Below are 23,968 nucleotides of genomic sequence, written 5' to 3'. Positions count from 1 at the left end.
GCATCTGAATTATCTCAATTACTTAAACGAATAGTTCCAAATGCAGGTATTGAAGCAAAAAAATGCTGAGCTCGAAAAACATAATAATAAAAGTTCGATTTTATGAACATGAAAAATCTCAAATCACTCAAAAAGCTTCGAATTTGGTACAATTTCCACCTCCAACAAGCGAAGACTTGCACCAACTCATGAGTACCAACTCCAGATCGTCTTGTTCCGAAAATTAAGTCCAAATTTTAGCCATCCCATCCTGCATATGCATAATTGATAATAGAAAACTTCATTCAATAAACCGTCGATTAAGACCAAATAAAGTCTGCAAATCAAAATAATGCTGAGTGTCTCAAAATTCGTCAATTTTCTCCCGGTTTGTTGTGTCAATCTCGATGAAGCCATGCAATTTGTATGTCTTCGTATCGGCTAAATCAACCATACGCGCACATTTCCAGCTCAAACCATATTCATTACGTTGCCGCAACGCTAATTTATTATCCACTAATCAGTTCCAGTTTGGAATCATAAAGCACAAAGCTCAACAGAGTGGCAATAAATATTGGAGCATTAGTGTGATCCCATTGGGCACATCGAATGGAAATTAGTGTTTATGGGCGGGAAGCAGTACCAATGAGTGAAAAACACTCAAAGAGTTGGAGTGAATTTAACTAACTTGGAGCTAAAGTTTTTTGTCTCGCTGTTTCTGTTCTCTGGAACAAACAACATATTAATTTGTTTTTAGACTGCAAGCTTTCCTTAGTCCTTAAGGGTTCTTATGTGTCTCACGAACTAATTGAACTAAAACGGAAACATTGACCTGTAATCCTCTAACGTGAGTTGAGGGTCTTACTTTTAATCACCTTAAGAGGTAGTTGATACAAAACAATCTCCTATGGGGGGAACCGATCGAAACGTAATCAGGACATAATCCGATAGCACAAGAGTGAAACTCCGGGTCGTAAGTGAGGGTGTTGTTAAGGTTAACAAGTTCAGGTTTTTATGCATTGTTTAGGGTATTAATGCAAAACACATGGTATTGGTGGCATTAACTGATCGATACACCCGAACAAAAGCTGATCTATTATTAGGAGTTAATGGGAACATTTCAATCAAGGCGCTTCATTTCAAAATCGTTTAAAGTTCAAAGCGTTTCAGTTGGGCTGTTGGCACAGTTTATCCAATACCCTGTGGGAATTTGAAAACAAATGCCACCTCAAGTTAGTCCAGGTGTGTTTGGAAATTCCCCGAATAGTCGTTTCGATTCCTGGCACTTTTAGTTTTCTTTAGTCTCAGGATTTTTCCCCATTGATCTGATTGAATGATTAGTTTCTAAGCGACACTGAGCTCTGGCGGTGAGCGAAAAGGAAAAAACTCGAAAATGAAGCGTCGAATAAAAAAATGTTAAGGGATAGTTTCTCTTCCTAATTGATTAGAAAAATGTAAAATATTTTTTAGTTTAAGAAAAACATGGAGCTTGTCACTTTTTTAATTAAAACAGCACTTAGCAATTCGAATACTGCAACGGTTCGAATTTTATTTTTTACTCAAAATCAAGGCGCTGCACGAAAAAATCGCTATCCTAATTGATCATAAAGTGGGAAACTACTTTTCAGTTTAGAAAAAAATCAGGAGGTTTTCGCTGGCCTAAATAAAAAAATATCCAGTGTTTGTTAATATTTTGAGAACTTGGCAAGTTGGAAACTACAACGGTTAGACTGATATTTTTTACTTGAAAATAGGACTTCCGGCAAAAAATGTCAAGACGGATTTTCTATGTTCTTCAAAACTCCCAGAGGTTCAAAATAGTCTTGGAAAAAATCGAATTGTTTTTATAGTCGAGATATTTAATTTTATTCAACTTAACTGGATTAATTCACGTTCGAGAAATTCGCAAAAAAACGGCCCAATAAGAAGCTATACATTAATCAACTGCATTTCCTTTATTCCACGTTTTTGTCAATTCGAGAGAACAAAACAACAATCAGTCACCACTTCCCTTAAATTAATCTCGGATGTTTCATCTTTGGATCTATTGGATTATACTAAATAGTTTATCTTAAATCAGTCAAATTCTTATAAATTTTATAAATCCTCTGTTTTTAATTGAAATTGCTGTGCCTCTTCTATTTGTCTCGAATCTCGAACCAAAGTAAATCAACATATCGCGTTTCCATAATTTGAAATATTTAAAAAAATTGACTCGGTTTTTCCATAATGGCATAATTCCATGCTTCCCATCACGAAAAATATCTGGGAGCTTTCAAAATTCTCTCCTGTTTCATTTTCAACTAGAATATTTTGTACGGCGGTTTAACGAAAGCTTTGATTTAATAAATGATTAATTTTTTAAACGTCTGAGTTTCAAACCCCTTAAATTGGAAACTTTTAAACCGAATTTGACAAGCTTTTCCATGATTTCCATATGAGTTAAATGTTGGAATAGATGCTGAGATTTGAGAATTTGAGCACAAGACACGTTTGAGTTATTTTAATTCACGTGAAATTCTATAAGAAATATCCGGGAACATTTCAAGCTAAAAGGGTAGCATATAAATGTCACACCCCGTGTCGTTTTTCCAGAGAGAGGCGGAATAACTCGAAATTGAGTTGCCAGTGACTTTATTAACGAATAACAGACGACGTGAATAACATTTATTTCCTTTATTCCGCTTCGTTGAGGACGCAACTGCTGATCGGTAAAAAACCGCATCGATCCAACATAATTATGCTGAATGGATCCCTTTAACCCTTTTGCCCTGTCCACACATGCACAAAAAAACACCCAGGTAACTTGCATGTCAGCACGCTGATATAGCACGTTTGTGATTTATTTGCTGAAAAGAAACCGGAAATGAGACCTTTTTCTTAAATAAACGAGTAGAAAATGACATGCTTAGGGCTCTCTAGCCGCCGGTTTATCCCATTAAACCCGGAATCGATTGGAAATGGCCCTAATCACTTCCGACTTCGGAGATGGTACCCTTGATCGCTGTATCTTAATAAAAATATCTTACCCTCTTCCAATAAATGTTTCCAAAATTGAATCAAAATGGCCTTTCAAAAGGGATTTCGATCGGATAAAACACAACGAAGCGTATGTATTTCGAAGTTTTCTACTTGCTAATACTCGAAAATCAGTAGCGGCCCCAGTTGAAAGTGTTGCGTCTAGAAGTTGTTCCATATCCTGGATGAAAGGGGGCCAAATGGGCTAATTTTCCTGGATTCTTGGAAGTATCGCCCATGTCCCCGAAGCGCTAAATTGAAACTCCACAAAATTTAACGCAATTTATATTTTTTTGAAAAACCTTTGAATTTTTTCAGACTATTTTCATTGTGTCTCTGTCGGTTTATCCAATATGGACAATCTAGTTAAGTCGAAGCAATTTGTTGCAGTCGTTTTTAAATAAATGTCTAGTAAATTTACATGTTTAAATTTTCCTTCTAATTCGACCCGATTTTTCAATAACAATATCTGCTAATTTGTACTATTGAAAACAATCTCTTCACATTAATTAAATTGAGACCGTGTCCATAGTGCTTAGGTAATAAATGCGAGCCAATTTTTGTTTTTAAGCTCAAGTTCAACTAAACCGCCGATACTACTCTACTACTCAATAGCGCTGTTAGTGCTGAACTAAACGCAGCGCGATCTGCACTTAAATCAGGGCTTAAACACCGAACACTTTTAAAATTCTAGATGAACTGAGTAGGTGCGATTTGTGTGTTCTTAGGCACCAAATCGGAAAAACTACGAATTGAGTTATTTCGCAGGCACTTCAGTGAATAATTCATGTTAATTTGAGTAACATTTTGGGAAATTCCCGTCTGAAATTATGTTCTCCATTTAATATTGTCATCAACATGTTGGTTCAATTAATTCGAATCCCGGCCTGTTTAGATCAGGGTGACCTTAATAGTTTGACGAGCTTCGGGATCGCATCAGCCAAACGGGAATACATGAATATTCTATTAAGGTAAGACGTGCCAATATACTTAACCGGCGATGTCAATAAAGTTACTATTCAATCTGGAAAGGTTATAGGGGATACGCCCATACACGGATTTTTTTCCCTATTAACAGTTTTTCCAAGACTCGATCCACACATGAAAATATTACCGTCTGGTGAACCGTTCAATATTGATGTGACTAAAGTGTGCTTTAAACATGTACATCGCTAGAATCTGCTATTTATTAAGTTTCGTATGAACTTTCCGGGACATTTGATATGTAGAGCACATTTTGAAGATTTTCCATTTCTGCTAGAATAGGTCGGTAATTCGGCTTTTATCTGTCTGTTTCCTCCAGCCCTGTTCCGGCGAATAAAAGCTTTTGGAAATGAAATTATTCATACAGAATAACATTTCCGCGAACGAAATTAACAGAAAAACTTATTTCCCGGGGGTGTTAATTAATGAGGCCGAATTCCCTTTCGGTTTCGCACCATTAATGTCCCGATTCCTTGTTTCAGCATCAGCTCGAAAGTTTTCTTTTATGTAAAACCGTATGTATGTATAATTAACGATGTCGTTTTAAATAGCAATTAAGCTACGCAAGTCCTCCTACGTGCTTCGAAATAATTATCCATTATTCGGCTAAATGCGGAGATAAAACGCTTCCCTCAAAATCGACCCATGAGGCCACATTTCCAGATAGCTCAACTTACGGCGAGAAATGCGCCCTTGCATATTACCGATGCTTAAAACTCGTTTAATTCGAAGAGTTACAACCGAAGGAAGTGAAACCGATTCATCTCTTTGCGATAGGTTAATGAGACTTTTTAGATTAATGAGGTTTAATTTGGTTGACTGGGCAATTAGCCTCGTTGCTTGAGTTTGGAAGAACTATTTTAATGCATAAATATTGATAGTTGCACATTATGCACTTTAACTATCTTCCTGATTTTTAATGGAAAATGCCTTCAGGAGTTTGATTTTTTTGTTGTTATCCAAGAGGTTTGGGAGTTCAGAGCGGGAAGTTAAATCGCCCAAACATTAGCACCTTTTTGAAAATTTTTGGTTTTTAATCCCCTATATCTGCCTTATTATAGTCTCAAACACCCTGTGTATGTATAATTGCAATTTTATTGACCCTAAAATTATCAACTGAGCGCGAAGAACACCGATAGAAAACTGTTTTGACTGAAATTTCACACAATTTGTTCCACAATGGTTGTAATTTTTCGAAAATCCTCAAATCATGGAAAATAGTTCACATTGTACATCATTTTTATGGGAGGAAAGTGAGGAATCTATTGATCCCATTAAAAACAGAGTAAAACGTTGTGATCCAAAATGCATTGCATCTCCAAAAAAACAGTAGGTATGTAGAATTTAGCAATTGTAATTTTGCATCGGAATTAAACCGATTGTTTTCCTTCGAAAGTTTCACAAAAAATCCAATCCAAAGCGTATTTTTTCAGATTTTCGACTATCCGTTGTAGTTGATTGGATTTTTCGAACACCCAGTATATTACTGCTACGTTCTTAGACGTCTCATAACAAAGACTTAGTTTATTTTACATTTTCACCAAGTACCGGCACAATAAATATTGATGTTTTCTTGTTGGGTTAACTTTCAAATCAGTTCTCCCCCCAAACTTCTGAAAATCTATAACTGATCTGATGCCAAAGAATAGCCGACATAGAAAAACTCTCGCAAACTTGTTAAGTGAAATGTACAAGATTCGGAAGTTCAGACGACCATAACTGAGGGGGAAAACTTTTTATGCAGTGACTTTCGTCCCATATTTGACTTTCCCTGGATATAATTAAGTTCTCCTATGATGACTATGATGAAATTATCCTTCTGATGACAAAGCTTGTGTTCTTTTATGACGCTCACCTTGCAAAAATCGGGAATATTTGCTCTAATGACTGGCCAAAAGTGATGAATCGCCGCCCTAAGTAGCAAAAGCTTTGAAAAAGATCGTAGTTGGAAGTCTGCAAATTCTCGAACTTTGCCGCATATATTCCACATTTTCCAGTGCAACTTCGCGAAAATGCTGAGCTAAAGGCGTTTAATATGAAGCAAATTTTTGAACTTTGAATAGTTTAAGTCGGCCCGGCAGCATAGAATCTTCAATCGTGAATTGGCGACTTTGAAAACTCTTTGCATAATCCGAAGTTATCTAGTTGGACTTTTTAGTCGTCCATTAGAGTAATTGGAACTGCAAGACATTCCCATTCTTTATCTTAAGCATCCGCTGTTTTGGCTGTTAGGATTACATTGTCTTTTTAATAAATGAACTTCTCGTGCTCATAAACCTTGACAACTTGAAGTCATGATTAAGAGAAGAGAGAAGAGAAAATAATTGAAATCTTTGTAAACGGTGTATTCATCCACATATAAATTAATGCTTTTGACCATGTTAAACTGTAAAATAAAAATTTGAAAAATATTCAGTTTTTTGGCCTCGAACTGTTTCTAGAGAGTATTGGGAAGCACAGATTGTCTTTGCTAGTAGCTTGAAATTTTGAACTTGCTCTGATACTAGCGAAACGGGTATAAGATAGGCGAGAATTTAGTTTTGCACAATTTGAAATCTGGAAATGTTAGTTTTGCAGCTTTGGACAAATTCTAAGGCACCAGGGAGGATTTAGGGGTTGAATATTTGCTTGTAAAGACAGAGTTTGTTGCCGTAGGAGAGTATAATTTTTTGCAAATTTGTCTCTGACTTGTTGGGTGAACGTACCTTTATAGTTTTTTGAAGCTAGTTGTGATACCGTCTATTGTAATTTTTTTTATATTAGTACGTTGGCTTATCAATGGTTGGCACCTCGCTACTCCGCTCTGTTCAATTTTCCCTTATTCGTTTTATTTGTATGAATTTTCCCCAATTTCCGCAAATACAGATTAAAATGTCATAAAAGCAATTACTTGTTTGTCTTGGCCTACTTTCCGTGGATTTTATTAAATTTTAAACGAGTTGCAGGCAATATGAGGGTTTCAGCGTAGGTAATGCATGTGATATTTACCAGTTGAAACATATTATGTCTGTGTGATATTGACAACTTATTAAAATTTCATCGTCTTTTCTTTGTATGAGCCGTTTTTTTGGAGATATTTTGCCATTAACAACATTCAGAGTATTAGTAAACATAATGTATTTAAGGGGGTGTTTATTTGCTTACTTTACTTGTAAGTATAAAAGTCGTTGACTCAAAAACTACTTTTTCTTTCATTTAAGCTTCATTTGAAACATGCTTCAAATTTTCGTTGGAAGAAACTGACAAACGACTTAAAAATTGTAAAAAAAGTGCAAGTGCGTCTTGAAAGATTGTGAATATTTAATATTCTTTACAATAGAAAAATTGACTATGTCACTCTGGATATTAAAAAAGCGCTTAATTTCATATTTTTCGCTTTAGAACATTATTTTTTCAATCCAAGTCCCTCTACTATGAGTCCAAATGTTAAGTGATGAAATCCACAAAAATTGTATCTTCATCTGAAGGAAATTTCCAACAAAAACTGCACGGTTTGATCAATAAATTGGGCCCAGGGCTAAAAAGACTGCGATTTTCTAACAGCTGCTGGCATAAATTACATTTTTTATTTTGATTTATTTCTAAGCCATTCAGCAACTTTTTACATAACAAAGAGGTTTTGGTCGTTTATCAACCATATTAGTCCATACAGAGATTAAAAAGTAATACGTAATTGTACGGGGAAAATGTTTAAAGAAATTGTAAGAATAAAAGATAAAACCAGAAAATATAAAGTACAACGATTGTTAACCGACCCACGATGTTTACATAAAAGTTTTGTTTGCAACTAAAGTAATTTATCAACTTTCTGCCTTTTCTGCAACTTTCCCACTGTCCCAAGTCCCACTGCCAAAATTAATTCTCTATGTGGATAAAAATATTCATACTTATAAAATTGTATATTGAACAGGAAGAAGCTAGCAACAGAAAATTTACATATTTATGCTTTCTTGTACAGTTTTCACCCAAGTTTTTCAATCTGAATCAAGTCTGTTAAAGTACTTTCCAAGATTAAGAAATATGTTTGGTTTATTCAAAAAAGTTTTAAAAAATATTCAACAGTTTATTTTCACATTTGCTTGAATCGCATCAGAGTAAAAAAGCAGTGTAATTTTTTGTGCAGCTGGCAGATTATTTATTAATCAATAATAATCATTATTATAGAGACACCAGTTAAAGAAAAAGTTAGAACGAGAAACAATAGGTAACTTTGAGGAACAAAAAGAAATTAGTGAATTAGTTAGAAATCATTCAATCATCATCAAGTGTGTAAACAATTGAGAATAAATCGAGAGAAATACACTAGAAACAATTTTTAATTTATGTGACGAGATTTTTTAAATATTCACCCAAAGCCGAGATTATTAGAAGCGAAAGGTCGACCATCACCAGACTATATAATTGAAAAATCTGGTGTAATTAGAAGGAAAAGTTGTAAGTGCTTACTCAAAATTTTTAAAATGAGCTTCAATAATAGCAATCGAGCGTTCATTGAGACAAATTAAGAAAGGAATGAGGGAGAGAAAATGATCGCAAATTCTAATGTTTTCGCCCTGGAAAATCTGCATGACTTTGCGCGTAGATTCTCTTTCAATGTTCAATTATTTATGTCTTTATCAGCCCTTTGAGTTTCGCAAATTTCTTTGCTGCAGTTTAGCATGGCTTCCACCTTTGAATACTTGCAAAGCTTTACTAAAAACTTCATTAAACATTCATTGATTAATTAATTAAGCAAAAAATGAAACGCTGACTTTATTATACAGAACATGTTTCAATACTTTGCTGATTAACAATTAAAGTTCGCTAGTTTTCAGCTGTTTGAAACTTTGTGTCATGCCTGAGAAACAAGTGGGAATCGTGTGAATATTGTTCGGTAACTGGTTTGTTAATTTGATCCGGAAAGTTTAACTAACGAGAACTTCAACTTAGTTGCAATAAGTTGGAGCGTCGGTATTAGTTATTTGTCACTTGCACGGATTTGCCGTAAGCGTCTTAAATGTTTGGTACAATAAAGTTGCGTATAGGTATTCAAACAGTTTGTTCTTGCTGCAAATACAAACACAAAAGATAAATCGTATGTTGCCTATAATTTATCACGCAATCCCATCTCAAAACGCTATTTATAATTAATGGCCGATCCAATGAGAATTGATGGCCATAGCCTCAATTGCTTAACCAATATATCTAGAGATTAAAGAACATATAGGGCGAAGCTGGGGAAATCGAACGTAATAGCGAGGTCTTAACTAACGTTCGGTCTTAGTTGGGCCTTAACACAAATATTCTTGCATTATTCATACTTCCATTATTTCGAGGCATTCATAGCCATAGTATGAAACTTTGTGTGCTCGCCGTTTAAAATGTGGTTTTGTTCGAAGTTTCCGGGATTCATTTATGGAGCGGGAAAGTTTTCCTGAAACCAACCACAACTAATTGTTGGATTTCGGAAGTAGCACAATGCCGGAAGTATTTGTTTTCTGCAACAACAGTGAAAACCACCATTTAAACCGTACTTAAACTTCCCAGTGAAAGAGCTTGTATTTTAGTGATTTTTATTCATCTTGTTTGTAATTTCAAATGAAAACAAATTTTCCTCGGGGTTATTAAATTTATTGAATTCCCTATGGTTTCGTACGCTAAAACATAAATTTGCTGATGTGATTTCCATATCATTTTATATATCCAAAATAACATGCTCCCACCCGAAGGGACACATTTACAGAGCTTAGCACCGGATTTTATTCATTTAAATGCGTTTTATATATGCCAATATACGAATGAGTTAGTTATATTGAAATGGGCCCATTGTTACTGTGGAGCCCCATTAATTTCGCCCGATTTAATTATTCAGCGCTATTCAGTTGCAATAATGAAAGACTCTTCGAGGGTTTATTAACTCGTTGTTTTTGTATAATTTAAATTATAATGTATTTGCACCCGTTTCGGAACCAATAAATGTAATAAACTGATTTTTATTCCAGAAGAAGCCCTCACTTGCAATGTGTGCGACCGAACATTCTCATGCCCCAAACAATTGTCGGCGCACAAACAGAAGAAGCGACATTTTGGGTAAGTGAATCTTGAAACCTTGGCAAATGCCTCAAAAGTTTGGTCTTTCTGTGAAACTTGTTTCTAGTTTCATTTCTGTTCGTTTTCAAATTTTGATGTTCTGAAATGTATTTTTTTCATTAAAACTTAATTTCTCTCTACTATCTAATCTCTACTTTCTAAAAAGGCCATTTATTAGGGCTCTGTGGAATGATGTAAAAATGAGCATTCTTGCTCATTTTGCCTGCGAGAAATGGGCAAGAACGGGATGGAAAACATGCAATTTTTGCATAACTATTAGAAAATTTATTGGTTAAATTGATTCCAGTTATATAGGTAATCTTGGGAGCTCATCAAATCAGGTGAACATCAAGGTTTGACAATATCAACTAAACAAATCTTAAAAGAGAGGAAAGAGAAGCTGTGAAATAAACTTGCTGAAAAGTATCAGGAAACTTGTTAAAAATTTACAAGATCCGGATCTTTCTGCGATCGCAACTAGGGGCAAAGTTTTTCGGCAAAAGTTTCCCGGTGTAGCTTTCGTGGAATATTTAGGAGGTTTCCAGCCACCTAGTTAACTTTTAAGAAGATAATTCAATTTTATAATACTGGATCAAATTGAACATGCCAGAACTTGGAGAACTAATTAGTGATTAAATGGGTTTCTTCTGAATGGAAAATGTCTAATAATATTTTTCCTAATCACCCCAACAGCTCTGATCTAATTGATGGATTGCCACAATTCCAAGTTGAGGGTAATCTGTGATAATTGATGGCATTTGATGTATGTATTTCAAAGTTTATAAGGCGAAATTTATCCGGATTTATTCAAATCTAAGTTGAAAACCTATAGATGTTGTTCATTAACAAGCTGAAGCCAAAATTCGTTTTGTTTTTGTGGAATTGCCCCTTCAAACGCCTGGAGTGGTGATTAAAATGTTCTGAAAGCAATTAAATGTTTTAGTTAGTTCCGACCTCGTTTTCGGCGTGTTCGTTTTATTAAACTTTATCGGCATTATTTTATAATAAAATTGGATTTTATTTGGGCATGTGTGAGATGAGTGATTGACGACATAATCCAAGAAGCTTCGATGGATTTGGCCGCTAATCTTGTCAAGTAACATTATAAGGACGATCTTGCCATCGATGTAGACATTATCTATCGGGAAATTGGCAAAGTTCTGTTCCGCTCCTAAAGTTCCTCAAACAGTCTGGCGTCGTTTAATAACTTCTCACTCCTATTACTAAATTGGCATCACTTTCTGTTTAAACTGCTATTAGGAATGATTGCAAACCAATATATATTTGTAGAGTTTGTGTAAATGAACGCAAAAAAATTATTTTGAAAATCTCATCATGACTCGTTTATTCCAGATGTTCGGCTTGCGATTCTCTATTTCCCTCACTAATGGCTTTAGAGCACCACAAAGAGGAGTTCGAACATTGGTCTGACGATGACGACATTTGCACCGACGATTCGGATGAGGACGATGACACAGTCATCAGTGAGGAATGCGAGCGACTGCTCTAAATTTCTCTTGCCCATATATTTTACCCTATCCAAGAGTTTATTTGTCCAGTATCTGGATCAAATTCGAAGTGCGAATGGTACAAAGAGGAACAGTAGCTAGAAAGATACAGTTATCAATGAATATGTATTCCTAAATGTATGTCCACGTTCCTCATCCCGAATATTCTGTCATAGATGTAAGTTGATTTGCGTACTTTTTGCAAGTTTTTTTTTGGTGAGAAATCCCCCACTAAGTCGGCTGATTAGTTTAGACTTTTGAAGCCTAAATCAGAGTAAATTGAAGAAAATTTAAAATGAATAGAAGAAAAATCCTGTGTCATCTACATATCTGAAATTAGACTATGTCGCGAATTCTTTAGATGATTGAAAGTTTGGGCTGGTCAAGGGCTTGAATCTCTCAAGAATGTGCGCTAATTTGAATGAATATAAAAATTAAATAAATAATAAATGCACAAACACAAAAGCATGGTTGTGCCGATCAGATTTAAACCTACATCACATGTCCAAGTATTGATTTGACTAATATTCAGAAAATCAATGAAAAACACTTTTCAATTTTACGATAAAACATATTTGAACCATTCCATGAAAACTGCGAAATTGTTTGTATGTTTTTACATACTTAACAAAAATAAACAATACTAACAAAAATTTGTTGCACTTTAATAATAACTATTTGGGATTAATATCATTGTGGAATCAATGCTTGGATGTTGGGTTTGGATTAGATTAGAAACATATGCCAAATAAATTAAGAAAACCCTCCTTTAGCCATGTTTGATAAGACCTATGCATATCTGTAACTTCTGGACAAGAGATTGTTTTATCTAAGTATATTTTTTGTACATTAATTTAGACTTAGATTAAGAACCAACGATTCTCTTTTATTAGATACTTTTATTCGTAATAAATTATATTTTGAAAACAAATATTTGCTGTTTTGATAATTTTCAAGGTATTGAAATCAGTCCCCGCCTTTGAATTTAGCAAATGCTTACCTTACAAATGATTTCTTTACTACAAACGTTTCTTTTAGTGATTTCATGTGGAAATGCGGTATTTGATAAGTTTTCAATCAGGAAAATTCACTATCTACGTGCTAAAACAATGGCATTATTTATAATTTCGGGCATTGATAACTTTGAACTCCAGGGTCTGATAAATTAAAAATTTATATAAATCTTTATGAAAAATAGAAAAAAAAATTGTAAAAATTATGGTAACATACTGGAGCATCAATATTAATCAGAACGAACTTTTTCGTTACGCAGACAATTTAAAATCGTTTTTTCAAGAAACAGTACGGTTTTTTACTAAACATAACATAAAAATTAGCGAGCTAAAACCCCAAAGAAAATGCTCGCTCGTAGACTTAATTATCATTTAATACATATTGAATTTAATATTTAATTGCTTATAACAAAATAACGGTTATTTCAGCCTCCCAATTCCTCCATGAAAAAGTGTATACTGAATTATCAGTATTTTTGTGACGTTGTGGGCGATGGGCGTTTTATTTTCATCCAAATCTTTTCACATGTTAGGTAACAGTACAGGAGGAGTTTGCTAGCGATTGGTTAAGCCAGTCCCAACCACAATCAATGTGTGATGGTGATAAATGGGGGCTTAGTGATGGCCAATAGGAGACAAATTTTGCGTTGCGCTCTTTTAAGGAGGTTCCTGAAAAGGCAATGCAAAGTTTTAAGGAAATTTTGTAAACAGAACTGCGAAGTAGGTGTATATTCCAATCGGAAAATACATTTTAATGGAGAATGTCGTCCTAATTACGATTAATTGGTGATTAATACTAACAACCTGCTGTAAAATGGGAAACATTGATTCGCCGCTTCCCTAAAGGTCTAAGGCAAATACGTTTTGCAGAAATTTTTTTGCACGCGTGTATTCAAAACAACGTGAACTCAAAACGCGTGGGCCTGATAAGCTAGAAGAAGTCCGATCTTTTTACTTTATTTTCGATTTGATTTTTTCATCAACATTTTTAATTTTTTTAAAATTAACAACAAATTGCTGCCTTGTACATAAAAACCACAGTGTACTTAAGTAGTACTTTTTGCATCATTATTCTCTGAGTTATTAAAATCGGTTATTTTCTATAGAATAAAAATTGCTGATTAAAATACTAATTATATATTTTAGATTTCATGTTAATTTTCAGTTTTGGGTGATTTCTTTGTCACATGCCACGTTGCCAAGTATTATAGGAGGGCTCCAGCTTCAATTGACTTCTCTCGTTGATTGACGGTTCCAATTATAAGTTTTAGGTTAAGAAAAGAATACATTTCCAGATTGTCTTCGAGCCACTTTTGCAATATTATTACTCCCCTAAAGGCACTAGCAGAATTCTCAAAGTTTTCACACATAAAGAATTGAGCAGAAATGTCTCAACTAAGCACCAAGCAGAAGCTTCTGAACATTATTGATGACATCGAGTTAATTGCCAAGTAAGTTTAATTCAAGCTTGTATGTTATTTCTATAAAAAAGTACTTTCGTAGGGAATTAATTGAGAACGCTATCGCCCCAAAAGCTAACAAAATCTCCGGACAGGAATATGCTCAACTGACAGAGTTATTGGTGGCAAAAGATACCGAATTAAAAGACACTTTGAAACTAGCCTACGAGCAAGTAAGTGCCAATTATTCTTTGCTACACTATTAAAGTCTGGTAAAAATAAACAAATTGAAGAATGCTAATTTGATAATGAAGACGGTTTAACAATAGAATCGGTCTTTTAGGGACAAATAAACAAAAAGATCGAGGTCGTAAAGGCTGAAGTGGAAAAGCAAGATCAGGAAATCAGTAAATTGCAAAAGCAGCTCAAAGAAGCTGAGCAAATATTGTCGACAGCAATCTATCAAGCCAATCAGAAGCTCCAAAGCATTGCTTTGGCGAAAAAGCGGCCAGTGTCTTCTGAGGAATTGATCAAATTCGCCCATAGGTATGCCTAACATTTGCATCCATTATACCAGAATATAAATTAATTCCATAAAATGCATTGAAATAGCAGAGCAGAAACGATTTTTTTTTGCAGAATTAGTGCTTCCAATGCAGTGTGTGCCCCTTTAACATGGCAACAAGGTGATCCACGAAGACCATATCCAACTGATATAGAAATGAGGCTGGGAACGTTGGGAAGGCTGAGTGATCCAGTGAATGGACATATTTTACAACAACAGTCCTCTATGAGTGATTTACATCGATCTGGCCCTGCCGGAGGTAAGACTCAAACCGATAAAAAGTTCCAGATTATCACGATTTTATTTGTGAACTTTTCCTAGACGACTATATTGCTTTTAGTCAAGTTTTTCATGCATAAACGAGCGGTTGACCGTCCATAGGTCCAATTCGGTTGTCGAGTGTTTGTTTCATAGAAAAGGGCGTCTAAGTTTCTATAATTTTCGTTATAACCGTGTCAGAAACTCGGCAAATTTTGTTAACAAAACTTCGAGAAAACCCAATATTTTTCTGTTGTATGTGTCTGAGTGCAATTTTAAAAATACCCTGCTGATGCTTCAGCAGATTTAGGGCGCGACTCAAAAGATAATGTTTATATCGGACTTGCAAAATAGAACAGGGCTTTGCCTCAACGAAACCCCAGAAGTTATGTTTCTGCTGAATAATGCAAATTTAACTACAGAAGAAAAAGAGCTTTGAAAATGTCAGAAACGACTGAAATTATCGGATAAATCAAGATAATCTTTTTGATTATGAAGCATTATCAGAAATGGCGAGGTTTTATTAATAAGTTACATACATGGTTGAAAAAAGGGGTCTCGAGAACTGCGTTTCCGTATCTACTTGATGAAAAATACCTACTTTTTATAGTTTTTGCGCGAATTTTTATCAACTGGAAAGTATTCATTAAATTGGTACTTTAGTGCGACAGTCAATGTTAACTAAATTTTTCCCAGAAGTTCCGGCGTCTAATCAGAACCAATTCGCCTGGCATCCATCTGGAGAAATCCACATCAGTGTAGGGCAAGGCACAGTAGCGATGGACACGCGAAATCACAAGCAGGAGACTGAAGATGTTGAAGTTATGTCAACGGATTCAAGCAGCAGCTCATCAAGTGATTCTCAATAGCATATTAATAGGATACGGACAAAATAATTATAATATATTATTATTTACGTTAATAGTTTATAGTTTAGTGTTTAACTTACATTTTTAATTTCCCGCTCGGCTGCAGAGTGAGAGCTGTTTAAAACGATTTTTTTTGTAATAAAAACTTTATTTTAATTTGAATGGAAAATTCCCCATATTCCTTTACGGAAAAATATTTGAAATTTATTTGGAAAATATATTGAATTGTTTGGCTACAAAGATGTCGGTACATAGCCTGCATAGGCGCTAGGAGAGGTTCTCAACAAACTTCCATGTAAAAGAAGATCTTCTGGACAGACGTCATTAGCAAACTTGACAATGGGAAAATACTAAACCGAAAAATATAGCAAAGAAATGCTGTTTAAACATGGATTCTGATAATCAATCTCAAGAAGCTAAGCTTTCGGTCGGTCTAGAAGAATTTAACTTTGATATCGTTCCAGTGATTTACGAAATCTTTTGCAGGTAAGATTTGTAAGGTTAGGTATTAGTGCTGACAAAAACAAAAAGCCTGTTTAGTTTGACGCATTTAGTGGTAAATGTTGCATAAGTCGGTAATAAGCATTTGGATGAAGCCTAAATCCGATATCTAAATTGTTTTATTAATGTAGCATTGAGAAAGACCATCACGACAACAGTGCCAAGACCAGAGAGTCACAAGATTGCAGTCAGAAGGTGTTGGAATTGCAGAAGCGACTGGACCAGGCGAGAGCAGAGGTAATTAAAAATAACCCCCTCAAATCATTGTTTTATGTGTTTGATATTTTAGGTTAATTTGCTTCCCGGTATTCAATTCAGCAAGGAGGAACAGCTTAACCACTTGGAGGCTCTCAAGACGCAATTGCGTCTTAAGCAGGATCTCCTGCAAAGGCACCGTTTTGTTTCCCCGTTCCACAAGCCTTAGTCTTCTAAGCACGTAAAAGCTCAGCATATCCACAGCATGGTATTTCGCTTTATAATAAGACTGTTGGCTAACAATGAACATCTAGTGCAGAAACTGAGTGAGTCCTATCCTATGAGGAAGGCAGCACAAATAGTAGTGAGGGCTATGTTTACTGGGAGAAACTTTATAGAAGAGAACAGATTGCATGAGAAATTAACACCAGATCAGTTCAGGGCTTTAATGAGAGATATATCCAACAATTTTCAGAAGCAAGTGAAGCAGGCCCAGGAGAACATTCAACGGAAAATGAAACAGTAGCTTATCGGAGTTAAGTAAATTTTCCCTTGTGCCTAAAAATCTTAGTTCAAATAAACATGGCATCATCAGTGATCTTTATTGGATCGCCAGAGCTGCCATCAAAAAAATCTTGGCAATTGAAAACTTACTCTAGGCTATTTTTAGTGAGACCAGAGAACTTGGTTTTTAGGATTTTTGCCTCATTTGTACCTCCTTTCACTCTGAAATATCGGAAAATTTACGTGGACCTTTTGGGTCCAATTTTAGCGTTTTTCTCCTTACTATTTCTTTTAATGTACGGATACTCGTTCAAAAAGAATAAACTGGGAATGACGCCAGCAGAGTCAATGTTGATTTATGCAGCGTGTATGCCAACATTTTGCTTTCTAATGGCTAAGTTAGGCAAGTCAACTATTAACTTTTACGAAACCCTTTCACTCGTAGGATATTCGTTGTATGGCCACCTTTTTACTTTATTGACATCGTTTATGTTTTTTCATGAAAAAAGCAATACATTTTTTTTCATGGCGTTAATTCTGTTTGGAGGTGCCAGTTCTTTAAGACTGATCTTGGTGTTTCTTAAGACTATACCAGTGCCGGGCGCCAGGCTATTAGTGTGCAGTTCAATATCAACCGCAAATATGTTATTTTTAATATATTTGCATTTTGGTTTTATGCATATTCATTTTTATTAGTACTCTTTTTTTGTTAGTTTAATGCAGTGTTGGTATCTCTAAATATTTAATAAAAGTTTTGGAAAGTAATTTGCTGGCTTTTTTTCCTTGTTTTGTGAGTAACAAGGAAAACATTAAAAAAACTATTCACTTGATTTAAGTTTTTGCGGTGTTGTCAGGTTATGCTCATTTGACGAAAGTCGAGAAGATTAGCCGTTGTAACCTCAAGTTCTGGACACTGAGACTTCTGAAGAAATTTGCTTTCTGCTTACAACCAGGACATATTTTCCAATAAATCTCCTGTTTTCACACTGCAGCACTATGCCAACTATAGGAATTAAGCGGGACCTACTGTTCCAGGCACTAGGAAAAACTTACAGTGCGTTTCCCCATAGGTTTTCAGCTCAAATCCTTATTAATTTCCTTAAATGTTTCAGCGGATGACGAGTTCCAAAAAGTGTGCTTCGAGTTTGGTTTAGAGCTGGATGAAGTTGTAAGTATCCGCTTAGCAAGTGAAGAATTTACAGCTTCAATTCTAAAGGACTCTAAAGAAAATAATGCATTCTCCTGTTAATAAAATAAATTGTATCCTCAGAGTATCCTGTTTAAAAACTTCCAATCGAGTATAAGCTGTTGAGCGAAACTAGCAATGTTTTATGGGCTAAAACGCAAACATGTCGGTAACCTCACCACTATATCGGCACATCTAAAGAAGCCAGTCGTACAATCTTCAAAATTTTTGCCAAGAATCGTGAAAGTTGCAACAAAAACGCATTGCAATAACACCATTTTTTATGAACGTTGTCATAAATTCAGCATTGAAATTCCCATTTCAGACCACCGAAAAGCAGATGCTCACCAAAGAGCAGGGTGATTCCCAACTATCGGCCGGATTATCTGAAGACGTAATTTATAGAGTGGACATACCAGCGAATCGCTATGATTTATTATGTCTGGAAGGATTGGTGCTCGGCCTCAAAATATTCCAGGGAATGTAAGTAGCCTTCACCAGCTGTAGCATATAATTGTTGCAGTTTAATTTGCTTCCCATAGAATTCCTCCCCCTCAATATAAAGTAATCAAGCTAACCGATGGCAGTGTGGAGAAACTGGTAGTGAAGCCGGACACTGAAAAAATTAGACCATTTGTCGTGGCTGCTATTTTACGAAACTTGAGTTTCACTCAAGATTCTTACAATAGCTTCATTGATTTGCAAGACAAACTGCACCAGAATATATGCAGGAAAAGGTCGCTAGTCGCCATTGGCACTCATGACTACGACACTATCAAAGGCCCCTTTATTTATGATGCGAAGCCTCCCAGCGACATCAAGTTTGTTCCTTTGAACCAAACTAAGGAATTTACTGCTGCTGACTTAATGACCCTTTACTCAGTAAGTTGTACTAGGTAAAACATAACATTGCCCACTTACTTTTGCTTTAATTTTTTAAAGACCCACGCCCAACTTAAGCAGTACCTATCGATTATTAAAGACAGCCCTGTGTATCCAGTGATTTTTGATAGTAATGGGGTCGTGCTCTCACTACCCCCCATCATTAATGGAAACCACTCGAAAATTACGCTGGAAACGAAAAATGTTTTCATTGAATGCACTGCCACTGATTTGACTAAGGTTTGTAATTTAAATATTTTGCATGTGAAATAATGTGAATTTTAATCTTCTTTTGCAGGCGAAAATTGTCCTTGACACTATAGTCTGCATGTTTAGTGAATATTGTTCAGAAAAATACACTTCCGAATATGTAGAAGTGGTTTATCCCAATGGAACAACTGAAATGTGCCCAGAACTCGGTTACAGAACTGAAGTAATATCTGTGCATCGAGCCAACAAGCTGATTGGAATTAGGTAGGCTCTAATTTTCAGTATTAGTAGAACAAGGAGATATTTACCAACGGTTTTTTTTAGTGAAAGTAGCACGAACATTACCAATCTTCTTTCAAAGATGTGTCTTAAATCAGAGCTGCAGTCTGATAGCAAAAACATCAAAGTAACAGTGCCACCGACAAGGCATGATGTTATTCACGCGTGCGATATATATGAAGATGTTGCCATTGCTTATGGATACAACAATATTACCAGGTAGAATAAATGCATGGTTTTATTATTCTGTGCCGACATACATTTTAATTTAGGACGTTGCCAAACACTAACACTATAGGAGAACAACTCCCCATAAACAAGCTCTCTGATTTGCTAAGATATCCCATTGCAGAGGCTGGTTTTACTGAAGCTCTTACCTTTGCGCTGGTAAGTTTTCATCGTTCTTATTACATCCCGCATGTTTAGTTTGATCAGCTTTGTGCACTACAGATCTGTACTAATTCCACTGTTTTTTCATATAATTTAGTGTTCTCGGGACGATATTTCGACAAAATTGGGTATAGATTCAATTGACAAAGTGCCTGCCGTGCATATTTCCAATCCGAAGACTCTGGAATTTCAAGTTTGCCGAACGACACTACTTCCAGGCATTCTAAAAACGATTGCAGCCAACAAGAAAATGCCATTGCCGCTCAAGATCTTTGAGGTCGCTGATGTGGTTTTGAAAGACGCGCAAACAGGTAAGATCTGGAATATGGAATTTCAATTTCAATTTCAAATTTCATTGATGAGGAAGGAATGAAATGCATGTGGAAGTTTTGAGTTTATTTAAAGTAATGTTATTAAACTTAACACCATCAGGGTTGCATATGATTCTCTAAAATGCCACGTCTTATTACGAGCAGGTCAAGTTAGTCAGTGGCAATATGATGGTGATAAAAGTCGTTATTTTCAGGTAAATTCTAATGAGAAATTAAAAATACTTTATTGGGAAAATACGGTGTATTTTTTAACGCACGGAACTTAAAAAAAAATGTTTTTACTGCCTTTCTTTGATAAAAGGGACAAAAAGGAAATTGGAGATATCGACGATTTAAGTCAGCACTAGCTAGTCTCGGCTAAGAAGGTTTACAGGCAGGTTATCGTTATTGACGGTTTTTTTTTTGGCAGTTTATTATCGAGAAAAAAACAAATCTAGTCTATTTATAAAAAGAAAAAATCAAACAATGATGGTTTATGTAAGAAACTGCGCAATTTAATGCTGTATTCTGCAACGACGACGAGAAGTTTGCTGCTGCTTCTCCTGTTTGTTAAATTTAAGATAGAGAGTAACAGCGGTTTTTAAAAATCGCATTTATTTTGAATTTTTGCATTTCGCGAGAAAACTAAAAACATTTCCAAAATTATATTTTATATAAAATAGTGCACACTTTAAAGCTCTATTCCGCAATGGCAACCGGTTCTCTAAATGTGAGTCAAGGACTAAGTGCGCTTTTCAATATCAGCATTAATTTTGAACTTTCGCATTTTGTGTGAAAACTAGAAACATTTGCACAATGATGTTTTATGTAAAAAGGGCCACACTTTCCTGTTCTATGCTAAGTTCAGAAATTAGTTCAGTTAAGACAAGGAAATTCAACTTTCAACTTACAAAAAAATATTTCCCAAATTGAACTATCCAATTGATTCAGCATTTCAGACCTTGAATATTCAGAATCAAATCAGTCAATCAAAAAATTAATTCAATGAAAATTACTAGCTTTAACATTTCACATTTATGATAATCAAACTTTACTTATTTGCACGTGCTTTTATTTACTGTAACATTATTTTTAGCTTTGTTGTTGTTTTTATCGCATATCTAATTGTTGAAGATGTTCACCAGCGCATGTACAAAGGGAGGTTGCTTGGAAAGCCTTGGTTCACTGAAGATCTATTCGACTTAACTCGAAAGAGACAGCGTTTCTATTTCAAATACAAAAAAACTGGGCTTGAAAGGGATTATAAGCGTTACAAAGAGTTCAGACATTTGGTTGCAAAGAGCGTGATAGTGGCCAAGAGAGATTATTGCCAAAGAATGACTGACGATGACTATAAGAGTAAGAATGCCATTATGTTCTCTGATGATTCGTTAAAGTTAATATTGCTTCCGTTTCACCCCATACGCGCATGAAATCGCAAATGTTCTGTTTTTTCGTTGGCTTTTCATCTCTCTGTTCACCGCTCTTTAAACGCAATAATGTCTCATTGTCTGTTATGCACTTTCTAAGCTTCGTAGCTAGTCTAATGTATAAGCCGCGTATGATTCGTTGACCACTGGGATGTTTTTTTTATAGAAGTGGGAGCCCGAAACGAAAGGAGAATTTGTGCAGTTAACTGCAACAAAAACGCCGGCTTTGAGGTCGTTCATGGGCTCTTAGATAGAATCATGCTACTTTTAGAAGTGCCTTGGTCTCAAGCCCGAAGCAATATCGGCTACTACTTGGCAGCAACCAATGGTAAGGCGTGCTAAGAAACCACCCTTCTACTACTCATATTGATTATTCATTGTAGATCCAGCCTATTTCCCAGGTCGTTGTGCGGAAATCATTTACAACGGATCGCCTATAGGAAAAATCGGCGTTTTACACCCGGATGTATTATCTAAATTTGAACTAACCAACCCCTGTTCGGCTGTAGAATTTAGCATCGACGCATTTGTATAAAACAGCCGTCGTTGGAGCCAATCGTAATTAATTATACAGACTTAACTTTCCTTTTTCGATTGCACTTCTATTGCAATGTTGAGCCTGCTAACTCTTCATTGTAGTGGAGAATAAATAATTTATACAGAGTTATCGAGAGGACGTTTCAATTTAGATGTTTTGCGGTACAATTTTATTGATTTTTTGCAGGTTTGGATAGAGGTGGAGATTTAGTTAAAGCGCGGTGATTCGTTACGGAATGCAATACTTAAAAATAGTGCGCGGCGAGATACAATTACAGCTTTTCTGTACTGGGCGGCAGTATTGCGACAACAATAAGAAAAGGAAAATTAAAGGTATCTTAGTGGTTAGCTATAACTTTCAGTACATAAGTTGAGAACTTGGGATATTTATACTGCATTGTTTTGCTGTATGAACGTTTTTAGTATCGGGTTTGATCAGAGAGAATTCAGTTTGATCAGACAAGAATTTGAATTTCCAATTTTAGGTGTTTGTTTTTAAATAGTGTACAATTTAAGGCCCTATTGCGCTATGACAACCAGAGCTTCGTAGCTTAACCGGTTCTCTATATACATATGAGCTAAACAGCGCGGATCTCACACTCCGCATTAATTTTGAACTTTTGAATTTTGCTTGAAAACTAGCAAAAATTCGTACAATGATGTTTTATATAAAAAAGTGCTCACTTTAAAGCTCTATCCCGCAATGCCAACTGAAAATTTGCAGCTGCACCGGCTCTCTAAATAAGAGCTTTTACCTGCGGTTGCCGCTGTCTTTTCCCTTTTCTTTCGTTTCCTTGAAAGTTATTGTTATGTTATTTTCCTTTACGCTTTTAACGGTTTTAGTCTCATCCTCATTTTGAAGTTTTACTATGTGTTCTATTTCGTGTTTTGTTATTGCGATTGGCTGTGTTTGTTTGACCTGGCCAGCAGTGAAAGTGTTTTCATTGAAACTTTTTTCTTGTTAAAGATTAGCAGTTTCTTTTTTCTTATTGCATTGACCAAAACTGGTTGATATACAGGGTGGGCTAAGCTGGACTCTTTATTTGAACGCTGCATTTTTCGGCCGTTTGCTCAGCCTTAATTGCGACGATAAAATTAATGACAAATTTTGCATAATTATCCAGTTTTAGAATTGCTACGTTAGATTTAACCTGTATACAGAGTGATTTAAAATTGGCGTCTTTCCTTTTAAGATGTGGCAAGGGCTCACTTAGAAAATCCGAGAAAATTATTAAAAAAAAGATATTAACAGTTGAAAATCAAAAAGTCTAGGCCTACCTGTACCTACGTAATGTTGATCAGTCCTATTATCTTGAAAGACACTGTTGCCGAATTTCTGATTTAGTTTTTTGCAAAACTCTTAGTTTTTAATCAGAATTTTATTATTTTTTATTACTTTTACTGTTCTCCTTATACACCCCCAGAGGAATCCTGCCAATTTTGAATCACCCTGTATAAAAAATTGCATTTAGAGAAAACTATCTGCACTGCTATGTTCATTTTACGGCTTTAGGTGTGTTGCGCCATCTAGAACCGGCCGAACTGAAGTCGTTTGAAAGAGGCGATTGATTTTTAGCAAATTTTCGTAGCACGTGTCTGAAAATGGCAACGTGGGTGTCAATTGTATTATGTATTATGAGTTGCCGTTGTATTGTAAATTTCAGTAATTAGTTTATTTCAAATGTGATAAAATTTGCGGCCACAGCATTCAACTAAACAAGTGCTGTAGGTTGCAAAGTTACTTAATTTGAGATGCGCATTGTCCAGTAATAAGATTATTAAACTATTGATGAAATGCGTGGCAATTTTTTTGTGGACTAAAGTGGCGCCATCTGAGGAATAACTCGCGTTTTTTGCTATCGAAAGGTCAATGTGTAAAA

General features: G+C 35.4%; 4 protein-coding genes across 6 annotated transcripts in view; all 4 read left to right on the top strand.

Annotated features, from left to right (window-relative positions):
* Nucleotides 1–12,489, top strand: part of LOC109539766 — a 41,940-nt gene extending 29,451 nt beyond the window's left edge. Inside the window, exons 3-4 of the mRNA XM_019907746.2 lie at nt 9,963–10,050; nt 11,404–12,489. Coding sequence (XP_019763305.1) covers nt 9,963–10,050; nt 11,404–11,560 — 245 coding nt within the window. The 3' untranslated portion in view covers nt 11,561–12,489. The remainder of the gene's footprint in view (nt 1–9,962; nt 10,051–11,403) is intronic.
* Nucleotides 12,490–13,816: 1,327 nt separating this feature from the next.
* LOC109539771 (mediator of RNA polymerase II transcription subunit 4) lies at nt 13,817–15,819 on the top strand. 2 transcript variants are annotated; one of them, XM_019907752.2, is made up of 5 exons: nt 13,817–14,022; nt 14,075–14,204; nt 14,315–14,517; nt 14,611–14,795; nt 15,494–15,819. In XM_019907752.2, exons 1-5 carry the CDS (start codon nt 13,958–13,960, stop codon nt 15,661–15,663), a joined length of 753 nt encoding a protein of 250 aa, XP_019763311.1. In that variant the 5' UTR covers nt 13,817–13,957; the 3' UTR covers nt 15,664–15,819. The 2 variants fall into 2 exon arrangements, with proteins under 2 accessions (XP_019763311.1, XP_019763310.1); XM_019907751.2 differs by having other exon boundaries at nt 15,491–15,819.
* Nucleotides 15,820–15,958: 139 nt separating this feature from the next.
* On the top strand, nt 15,959–16,953 carry LOC109539745 (mediator of RNA polymerase II transcription subunit 9). 2 transcript variants are annotated; one of them, XM_019907712.2, is made up of 3 exons: nt 15,959–16,149; nt 16,296–16,401; nt 16,454–16,953. In XM_019907712.2, the coding sequence occupies exons 1-3, from the start codon at nt 16,052–16,054 to the stop codon at nt 16,586–16,588; spliced, it is 339 nt and encodes a 112-aa protein (XP_019763271.1). In that variant the 5' UTR covers nt 15,959–16,051; the 3' UTR covers nt 16,589–16,953. The 2 variants fall into 2 exon arrangements, with proteins under 2 accessions (XP_019763271.1, XP_019763273.1); XM_019907714.2 differs by having other exon boundaries at nt 16,139–16,238.
* Nucleotides 16,954–17,723: 770 nt separating this feature from the next.
* On the top strand, nt 17,724–22,218 carry LOC109539744 (phenylalanine--tRNA ligase beta subunit). The gene is made up of 11 exons (XM_019907711.2): nt 17,724–17,917; nt 17,976–18,031; nt 18,375–18,532; nt 18,592–18,931; nt 18,992–19,171; nt 19,230–19,405; nt 19,466–19,639; nt 19,693–19,807; nt 19,908–20,121; nt 21,718–21,879; nt 21,935–22,218. The coding sequence occupies exons 1-11, from the start codon at nt 17,860–17,862 to the stop codon at nt 22,084–22,086; spliced, it is 1,785 nt and encodes a 594-aa protein (XP_019763270.2). The 5' UTR covers nt 17,724–17,859; the 3' UTR covers nt 22,087–22,218.
* The last annotated feature ends 1,750 nt before the right edge of the window (nt 22,219–23,968 follow it).

The sequence above is a fragment of the Dendroctonus ponderosae genome, unplaced genomic scaffold (genome assembly GCF_020466585.1).
Source record: "Dendroctonus ponderosae isolate FM_Combo_2020 unplaced genomic scaffold, Dpon_F_20191213v2 Dpon_F_20191213_7, whole genome shotgun sequence".
NCBI classification, from domain to species: Eukaryota; Metazoa; Arthropoda; class Insecta; order Coleoptera; family Curculionidae; genus Dendroctonus; species Dendroctonus ponderosae.
This window is presented reverse-complemented; position numbering and strand designations above follow the sequence as displayed.